Source organism: Sardina pilchardus, chromosome 14 (genome assembly GCF_963854185.1).
Source record: "Sardina pilchardus chromosome 14, fSarPil1.1, whole genome shotgun sequence".
Lineage (NCBI taxonomy): Eukaryota > Metazoa > Chordata > Actinopteri > Clupeiformes > Clupeidae > Sardina > Sardina pilchardus.
Window position 1 is genome coordinate 10,818,288 of NC_085007.1, and position 9,916 is coordinate 10,828,203.

General features: G+C 42.0%; 1 protein-coding gene across 6 annotated transcripts in view; it reads left to right on the top strand.

The window, feature by feature from the left end:
- Nucleotides 1-125: 125 nt before the first annotated feature.
- Nucleotides 126-9,916, top strand: part of depdc5 (DEP domain containing 5, GATOR1 subcomplex subunit) — a 33,655-nt gene continuing 23,864 nt past the window's right edge. For all 6 annotated transcript variants that reach the window (XM_062554548.1, XM_062554549.1, XM_062554552.1 and 3 more), the window contains exons 1-20: nt 126-271; nt 655-732; nt 876-963; nt 1,159-1,205; nt 1,672-1,757; nt 1,910-1,993; nt 2,192-2,241; nt 2,433-2,502; nt 2,616-2,694; nt 2,901-2,962; nt 3,210-3,279; nt 3,782-3,854; nt 4,142-4,245; nt 4,350-4,424; nt 5,013-5,147; nt 6,260-6,321; nt 6,613-6,686; nt 6,844-6,913; nt 7,037-7,073; nt 9,082-9,202. In XM_062554548.1, coding sequence (XP_062410532.1) covers nt 669-732; nt 876-963; nt 1,159-1,205; nt 1,672-1,757; nt 1,910-1,993; nt 2,192-2,241; nt 2,433-2,502; nt 2,616-2,694; nt 2,901-2,962; nt 3,210-3,279; nt 3,782-3,854; nt 4,142-4,245; nt 4,350-4,424; nt 5,013-5,147; nt 6,260-6,321; nt 6,613-6,686; nt 6,844-6,913; nt 7,037-7,073; nt 9,082-9,202 — 1,451 coding nt within the window. In that variant the 5' untranslated portion in view covers nt 126-271; nt 655-668. The remainder of the gene's footprint in view (nt 272-654; nt 733-875; nt 964-1,158; nt 1,206-1,671; nt 1,758-1,909; nt 1,994-2,191; nt 2,242-2,432; nt 2,503-2,615; nt 2,695-2,900; nt 2,963-3,209; nt 3,280-3,781; nt 3,855-4,141; nt 4,246-4,349; nt 4,425-5,012; nt 5,148-6,259; nt 6,322-6,612; nt 6,687-6,843; nt 6,914-7,036; nt 7,074-9,081; nt 9,203-9,916) is intronic.

Below are 9,916 nucleotides of genomic sequence, written 5' to 3' on the forward strand. Positions count from 1 at the left end.
ATGAATAGATGCCATACTGCAGCCAATGTATGTCCATGTTGCAGACATTGTAGTCCAATCCGAGAGAGGTATATACCTAAGAGGCGGGTTTTCTGCATATTGTTTTGATCCTGTGATCCCTCAAACCGGAAGTGAGTGAGCAGCAGAGCTACTGAACGGTGTAAAATGCCTCAAAGATGAAGTGAATTTTCGCCACCCTTTTGTAACTTGTGCAATGATTTAGCTCTCATAATCCCGTCATTATAAAGAGTCTGGCTGGCAGCTGATGACGGTATGTTTGCTACTTCTCACATGCAACTATCCACTCAAAATGAGCCAAGCAAGCTAATGGCAGTGTTGCAGTTAGCAATAAGTTTGTCATGCGTCGCCGCCGCCCTGTCAATATAATAGTCGCCGTCCCACATACTAATTTATGTTTTGCATACGTGATTGCAGCTGTTGTTGTTGTCAAATCACATCATGACATTGTCGTGCCATGAAAGTTGCATACAGATTTACAAAGATACAACACTACAGTGAAAGTTCTACCAGCCGATAATCATGTGGTCTGTGTGATTCTGCGTCCTCCAGCTTAAATTGTATTTGTGATCAATGCGTCGCATGATGTGAATAACATGTTATGCACGTAAACCAATAATGGCTTTCACTCTTTAGCCTAGGTCAGCAGGATGACCATCAAAACAAACAAATCGTACAAGCTGGTGGTTCACAAAAAAGGCTTTGGTGGAAGTGGTAAGTTGCAAAAATCAGTCACACATTTGACGTTTCTAGTGTAAATTGCACTTTTAGAGTGGCCTAATTGAACTGAATGTCATGGGCAAAGAGACAAGATAGGTAGGTTTGATAAGGTTGCTGAAATTACTGTTCTGTTGCAGATGATGAGCTGATGATGAACCCCAAGGTGTTCCCCCAGGTGGCCCTGGGGGACATCGTGGAGATCGCTCATCCCAACGACGAGTACAGGTGAGTTGGGTTTGGCTGACTTCTTGGTTCTTTATATTAATGCACCTACTACATTGCATTCAGGTTTAGGTGAACCAAAATTTACATCATAAGAGCATACAGTTATGTTACTTCTGTTCACCCTCTCTCTCTCTCTCTCTCTCTCTTTCTCTTTCAACCTTCCTCTGGACTTTTCAACTTGCTTCTCACCATCAGTCCTCTGCTGCTGCAAGTAAAGAGCCTGAAAGAAGACCTGCAGAAAGGTATTCCAAGTTGTCACCGGCGGCCTCTTTCAGCTAGTACCTTTAATTCAAATAATAGGAATAAATCATTTCTATCCTGTGTCATGCTGAAAATGCACTGAAATAAGTTATGTGATGTAAAGTTGATATGATGACGTGACGTCCATGTAAAGCCGTGCTACGTTAATGGAAACTATGAGTAAAAATACATATTGCAGGCCTGATAGAGTTCAGGCGTGGTGCCTGAATTCAGGCTTGAGCTCGGCCATGTACGATGTCGAGAAAGCCTATCCTTTATATTGTCTTTGAATGTATTTTATAATTTCAGGCATAGATCATTTCCTGTCTATCAGCCCTGATATTGCATTGCATAGGGTCCAGTGGTGCCTTATACTGTAGTTTCACCTTCTTCACTATCTCAAACTTCACGCTTAGCCCTATTAAAGTATTCTCTGTCATGCTGTACATTCACATTCACTTTTTTCAGAGACAATCAGTGTGGACCAAACAGTGGCCCAGGCCTTCAAGCTCCGTGCCTACCAGGATGTCATCATCAACATTGTGGATCCTAAGGTATTTCTGAAATGCTTAAAATAAAAAGGTTTATTTATATTTAAATTTTCATTCATTCATCTAGCAATTTCATCCAAAGTGACTTCCAAAACTAGGAATAACTTTCAAACTACAATGCGTTGTTCTGTGTCTTTGTATTCATTTCTTTATAGGATGTGACCCTTGACCTTGTGGAGCTCACCTTCAAAGACCAGTACATTGGGCGAGGAGACATGTGGAGACTGAAGAAGAGTTTGGTTAGTGTGTGTGTGTGTGTGTGTGTGTGTGTGTGTGTGTGTGTGTGTGTGTGTGTGTGTGTGTGTGTGTGTGTGTGTGTGTGTGTGTGTGTGTGTGTGTGTGTGTGTGTGTGTGTGTGTGTGTGTGTGTGTGGTTTTGTTTACAAGAATGGTAGCGCTTTAGATTGACTCTATGAAATCGTGTACTCATTTCTCTAGGTCAGCACCTGTGCATACGTGACCCAGAAAGTTGAGTTTGCTGGAATCAGGTAGCTTTATTTAGTTCTTCTACCATCTGTATGTTTGCCATGCTTGTGTTTTGATCACACCTGTTTATTGGTTTGCATGTGTGTGTGTGTGTGTGTGTTTCTGTTTCTGATTGTATAGACTATAAACAATGTTATGTCTGTGAGATCTTACAGCCATATACTCTTCCTCCTGCTTCCTTCTTCCCACATAGGGCCCAGGCCAGTGAACTATGGGTCAAAGGTGAAAAGGTCACGTGTGGGTACATCAGTGAGGACACCAGGGTAAGAAGCACACTCTGCCCACATTGTGTCCACATTGTGCCCATAGTGTACCCACTCTTCAGCCGTGTTAAATCGGACTGTTTTCAAACATACGGATCCTTTTTCCAACTCAGGTGGTGTTCAGGTCCACTTCAGCGATGGTGTACATCTTCATCCAGATGAGTTGTGAAATGTGGGACTTTGATATCTATGGTAAATTTCCCACAACCATTTCTTACTGATCTGAATGAGTGTTGGCCTTCATGTTTGGATTTACTGTAATGGTGTTGGTTTTCTCAGTTTTTTTTTTTTTTTTTTTTTTTGCCATAGCCAGGTTTTTGTTCTTTGTCTTGTGCACATGTATTTCTATGTATGTTCTATCCATTATTTATTGCAAATGTGTTCTGGGTCCTCTATAGGAGACCTTTACTTTGAAAAGGCTGTTAATGGTTTCCTGTCAGATCTCTTTACCAAATGGAAGGTGAGAAAATGTAATGTCCCTAACTGTTAGCATTACATGTTGTAGGTACTGTATACTTATATTATCATGTTACAACTGCAAGCCATACGTGTATTTATGGACTGCTTTATCATGGTGATTTCAATTGCAATATTGTAATATATTATCAAATCATATTAATTAAAAACATATGTATTATTGGTTCCACATTGCCTTGCCTGTATTTGATGCTACTGTATCTGATCCATACTGCTGCCTGACTCCTCAGGAGAAGAACTGCAGCCATGAGGTGACGGTGGTGCTGTTCTCCAGGACCTTCTACTCAGCTAAATCTATGGGTGAGATCCGGTTACTTACTTCCCCATAACAATCCTGCCAACAGATCAAATATGTTTACATCCCTTGATTTTCCTGCCCTCCCCTGCTGCTGTGGTTTGAACAGTGAGTGCAGAGCTGTGTATTGTATGGTGTGGAACTGTTTTTTTGCTGGTTGGTGCTCAGCTTGATGAATTAATTGCTTCCATGATTAGACCAGAGTAAAACTGATGACACACCAGTAGGCAACTTTTTGGTCAATGTTGCTGTATTATGGATTGTGGTTGCTGTATTGTGGTTCTGCCACTTTTCCATTGATATTGACCAACATTTGTTTCTAAAGAACTTTAATTGCTTGGTTTCACTTGACGGCAAATTTTCATGATCATTCAGAACACCTGAAACTGGTCCCAGCAACATTGCTCAAAACATTTCCCCATTTATCATCACCTTTAAGTTGTAGACTCTTGGTGGTTGAGAGGGAAGGTTTCCTGGGTTCCTTAATGTCCTGTTCTCTTCCTCCAGACGAGTTTCCTGAGATCCTGAGGGGTTCTATCAGACAGGACCATGAGGGACGCTTTTATGAGGACTTCTACAGGTCTGGCAGCTGCGACATATCCAGTGTATTCATGAGAGAAGAATTATATATAAAGAAATAGATAGATAGATACAGTATAGATACATACATACATACATACACATACACATATAGAAAGAGATGTATAGATATATATAGAGAGATAGAGAGATAGATAGAAAGATAGAGAGAGAGACAGAGAGTTGGGGTGTTGTGTTCTTTTGTGTATATCGTCTTGTTTTTCACTGTGTGTGTGTGTGTGTGTGTGTGTGTGTGTGTGTGTGGGCGTGCACACTCGTGTGATGTAGAGTGGTGGCCCAAAATGAAAGGCGAGATGAGTGGACATCTCTCCTCATCACCATCAAGAAACTCTTCATCCAGTACCCTGTCCTGGTGCGCCTCAGAGGAGCAGGTACAACACACACACACACACGCACACACACTCACACACACACTGTTTAAAATGTCTCATCGATATAACAATGTACTTTGTGTGCGTGTCTGTGCTTGTTGCAGATGGCTTCCCCTCTGGTCAGAACTCCACAGCAGCTCAGGGGAACTATCTGGAAGCTATTAACCTCTCCTTCAACGGTGAGTGCTCCTGTGTGTGTGTGTGTGTGTGTGTGTGTGTGTGTGTGTGTGTGTGTGTGTGTGTGTGTGTGTGTGTGTGTGTGTGTGTGTGTGTGTGTGTGTGTGTGTGTGCGCGTGTGCGTGTGCGTGTGCGTGTGCGTGTGCGTGTGCGTGTGCGTGTGCGTGCGCGCGTGTGTGCGCTCGCGCGTGTGTGTGTGTGTGTGTGTGTGTATACGTGTGTATTTACTTGTTTATTTGTTTGTTTGTCACATCTGTAATGGTACTGTGGCTGAGTTTCATTTAATCATAGCTTCATAGTGTAGTGTTCATACAGTGCTATAGTGCTTAAGTGCATTTATTGTGCATTGTTGCTATTTCTGGTTGGGGTCTTATCTACCTGGTTATACTTTTTAAGCCATTACTTTAGCTGTACGCCTTTCTGTCTTACTCAGTGCCCCAGCGGGAATGGGCAGTGCAATGTGCTTAACCTTATCATTTCTAAGAAAGCAATTTTATGATGCAGGATTGAACATTTATGAACAGGATTGAACACACACCACACCGTCTCTCTGTCTTCACACCCTGTTCCTTCCTGTGTTCCTGATGCAGTGTTCGACAAGCACTACATCAACCGCAACTTCGACCGCACAGGGCAGATGTCCGTCGTGATCACACCGGGCGTGGGGGTGTTCGAGGTGAACCGCCTGCTCATGATCCTCACCAAACAGCGCATGATAGACAACGGTGAGCTTTGCCACATTTCCTTTTGGATGGTATCACCACTGTGATCATTGGGGGATGGTGGGGGGGGGGGGGGGTGTTCCAAGTACTGTATGTGCTTCAGTGATGAACATGGATGAGTTGACTCAGAATAAGTGGTTAACATCCTGAAAGATAACCTCAAGAGCTGCACTTTTTTTGGAGGTTTGCTTACCACTTACCCAGAGTTACCTTATAGGTCAGTCACTAAACCGCATGAATGATTGGCAATGGTGAGCTTTACCACGTTTCCTTTCGCATGATATCATCACTGTAATCATTACGGGGGTGTTCCAAGTATGTGCTTATATGCCTAACATGAATGAGTTTAGGAGAATTTCAGGGGTTTTTCACATAGATTTCACTGAGTACTGTCAGTACGGAAAAAAAGCAAAAACAACCGGTTTTAACTAGTTCAAGTCTCTGCAGCCAACTGTTAGAGCTGGCAGGCAGCTACAGTGCTATACTCTGGCCCCAGAGTGCAACACTGTAGCATCATGAACATGCCCTCAGAGTGCAGCACTGTAGCATCATGAACATGTCCCCAGAGTGCAACACTGTAGCATCATGAACATACCCTCAGAGTGCAGCACTGTAGCATCATGAACATACCCTCAGAGTGCAGCACTGTAGCATCATGAACATGTCCCCAGAGTGTAGCATTGTAGCTGCCTGCCACCTCTAGCTGTTCTCCTTTAACAATAAGTAGTAAACGGCGGCAGTGGCTCAGGAGTGTGGAGTAGAGGAGTCGTCCAGTAACTGGAAGGTTGCTGGTTCGAGCCCAACTCCTCCTAACCCTGTCGAAGTGTCCTTGAGCAAGACACCTAACCCCAGTGCTCCCGATGAGCAGGTTGGTGCCTTGCATGGCAGCCTCCGCCACCGGTGGGTGAATGGGTGAATGTGAGGCATGTAAAGCGCTTCGGGTGCTTGCAGAAGCCGATAAAAGCGCTATATAAATGCAGTCCATTTACCATTTACCATAAACATCCTGAAAGATAACCCCTAGTGCTGGTCTATTTCGGAGGCTTACCACTGCCGAGTCACCTTATAGGTCAGAGATGTGTATGCTGATGATGTGTTGGTGTTCTGACTGACAGGTATCGGAGTGGACTTGGTGTGCATGGGAGAGCAGCCACTCCATGCTGTTCCTCTGTTCAAGGTCAGTCACTGTCACAGTTACGCTGTGCTAGAACATGAACCTGGCGGGCCATTCGTTTTGGGAAATGTATAAACATTCTTGATGGAAACGCTGCTGTTTATGTCCTTTACATGCAAACACATACATACACAAACCCATCAAGAAACTGTACCCTGTCCTGGTGCATCTCAGAGGAGCAGGTACAACACACACACACACACACACACACACACACACACACACACACACACACACACATATTTACAGAAAACTGAAGAGTTAGCATGATTGTTATTCATGTCTCCCCACCAGCTGCATAACCGGACAGTACCAGGAGACTCCAGGCTGGGGGATGACTACAACCTGCCCCACTGGATCAACCACAGGTAATCTGACAGCGAAGCAGAACATAGTGCAACTATTATCTGGCCAGTTCTGTCCGAACGTCCACGTAAAAGGGCAGTCATATAAAATCTCTCAGTTTTTTTTTTTGACTGAATTGAATTTGTAATGTTGCTTTTTTCTTTGTGTGTATTTGTGAAGCTTCTACACGTCCAAAAGCCAAGGCAGCTGCAGTTCTTTTACCCCCAGGATAAAGCTGGCAGGACGCAAGGTGACCCCACACCCACAACATATTTTAAGAACCATAAACATAGCTCATGTTTCTGTGTTTTAAAGGAGATATATTAGCTTTGACTCAACTGAGATGGCTGAACAGATCTATATCTCTTTACAGGCCCATGCAGAGAAAGCCAAGAGCAGTAAAGAGAACTGTGAGTGATGTACCTTTTTCACCATTACAGTAATTTCCCGCAAATAAGCCGCATTGTGTATAAGCCGCTGGACAGTGTTTTATGCAAGTTAAAAGAAACAAAGCCATATTAACACCATATTAACTGCCCCCCTGTATTAACCTCATAGCTGAAGAAATTTTGCAAAATCGATGTATAAGCCGCAGATAATTGTCGGGAAATTACGGTACACACATGTGATGGATGAGGCCAAATCTTTCCAAATGTAATGTACTGTAGAGATGACAAGGCAGACCCAATATATTTGGCATTTCTATTAGGGTCATTCCACGCCAAATCAACCAGAGCCCACGCACTTGCGTCTCAAAAAAATCTGAAAAAAATACCATGTGTGCCTATGTTACCCAGGAGACACTCTGTAAAATGTTTTTGTGCTAAGATCAATACTTTTCAAGTAACAGCCAGTTTTACAGGGGGAGGGGGGTGTCAAATTTGTTCTGCCTCTTTTTTTTGTCAAAGTTCACAAGCTCATTGCTCAAGAACTAGAATCTGTAGGAGGCTCAAATTTTGCAGGCTGGTGCATAAATAGGAATAGTATGCAGTAAAATCACCACAAGTAGTCTGGATGATCCTGCATGGTCATAGCAGTCCCTCAAAGTTGATCAAAATGTTATTGGAGTTTTTGGCTGGGTTCTGTTTAGGCCTTCAGAAGACACATTTTTACTCAACATAGACTCTTGGGTTTTTTTTCTTATTGAGATAAGTAGAAACACTCTCCGAAAAAGCAATGACGAGAAAAGAAAATCCATCAGGGACTGAACAGCTGACCTCACAAGTTTGAAAAATAAATTTGGATCTCATATTCAGAGCACCCTAACACCTTGTGGGAATATACAAAGATTTTTTAAATATTTTTTTCTATAATCTGCATTACCTCTTCTTTTTAAAAACACCAATTTGACTTGTCTTATGCAAATCTTTCTTTTTCATTTCCCACCCTGAACAAGGGCAAAATGCACCATAGAGATCTATTGAGAGATTTGTTTTGTATAGAGTAACCACTAGGTGCCACTAAAATCACTGAATCACTGAAATTGCCGGGTGGGGACAAAACATATTGATCTCAATGGTGCATTTTGTCCATGTTTAGGGTGGAAAATGAAAAAGAAAGATTCGCACAAGACAAGTCAAATTGGTGTTTTTAAAAAGAAGAGGTAATGCAGATTATAGAAAAAAATATAAAAAAAATCTTTGTATATTCCCACAAGGTGTTTGGGTGCTCTGAATATGAGATCCAAAATTATTTTTCAAACTTGTGAGGTCTGCTGTTCAGTCCCTGATGGATTTTCTTTTCTCTTCATTGCTTTTTCGGAGAGTGTTTCTACTGATCTCAATAAGAGAAAAAAAATCAAGAGCCTATGTTGAGTAAAAATATGTCTTCTGTAAGCCTAAACAGAGCCCAGCCAAGAACTCCAATAAAATTTTGATCAACTTTGAGGGACTGCTATGACCATGCAGGATCATCCAGACTACTCGTGGTGATTTTACTGCATACTATTCCTATTTATGCACCAACCTGCAAAATTTGAGCCTCCTACAGATTCTAGTTCTTGAGCAATGAGCTTGTGAACTTTGACAAAAAAAAGAGGCAGAACAAATTTGACACCCCCCTCCCCCTGTAAAACTGGCTGTTACTTGAAAAGTATTGATCTTAGCACAAAAACATTTTACAGAGTGTCTCCTGGGTATCATAGGCACACATGGTATTTTTTTCAGATTTTTTTGAGACGCAAGTGCGTGAGCTCTGGTTGATTTGGCGTGGAATGACCCATTACTGAATATTACTGAAGTATTGTCCTCACACTCTGTACAGAATGTCCAAAATAACATTTTGAACAAATTCAACATACTCACGTCACGAATAGAAAGGAGGAGAAGTGGTGAAGTTAGACACCGTGTGCACTCTATGTGATTGATGGATGTCTAATCTACTGAGTTTGCAGCTGAAGTCTTCTTGTGTTCCTCTCAGCCCTGGGAGCCCCTAAAGACTCGGAGAACAGCTTGCCCATCCAGGTGGACTACGACGCCTATGACGCCCAGGTGTTCCGGTTGCCAGGGCCCTCTCGAGCTTCACGCAGCACCAACTTCAGGTGCCTTAGCAACCTGCCTATTAGTCGTGACAAAATGACAGATTGGTGAGAGAGACACACACAGGGAAGGATGGTCATTTAGGAGACCCTTTGGTAAAAAGTATGCTAATATAGTCTGTTGTACAGTATGCATGTTGTCCAATTCTTGCCTTTTCAGGCCTTCCATCCAGGTATAAGAAACCTTGGTAACACTCCATAATAAGGGTCCTTAATAAATAGCAAACTAGTCCTTAACTAACCCTTTGTTAATATTTGTTAATTGCTACTAAAATATCTATTTGCCACAAGTTGATGGTTTTTTCATCATTAATAATAGTATAACTATGAGTATGGATGGACACTGGAAATTAATGATCACAAGGTTCACAAAGGTCCTCGATAAAACAAAACAGGAAAACGCTGAAAGATGTAGGATTTTTTTTTATATGAAAACTACACTAAAGGTGATGCTCGAGTTCAGACAAAAATAGATGACTAATTATTTAATTAATTAATTAATTATTAAGGATGAAAAAACATTAACTTGTGGCAAATAGATAGTTAAGTAACAATTAACAAATATTAACAAAGGGTTAGTTAATTGCTAGTTTGCTATTTATTAAGGACCCTTATTATGGAGTGTTACCGAAACCTTTAATGTAAACTCAAGTCCACCCTGACTAGTATCAGGTTAGATCTGCTGTTGTTACGTAGATTTAAGTGCATTTCTCTTCC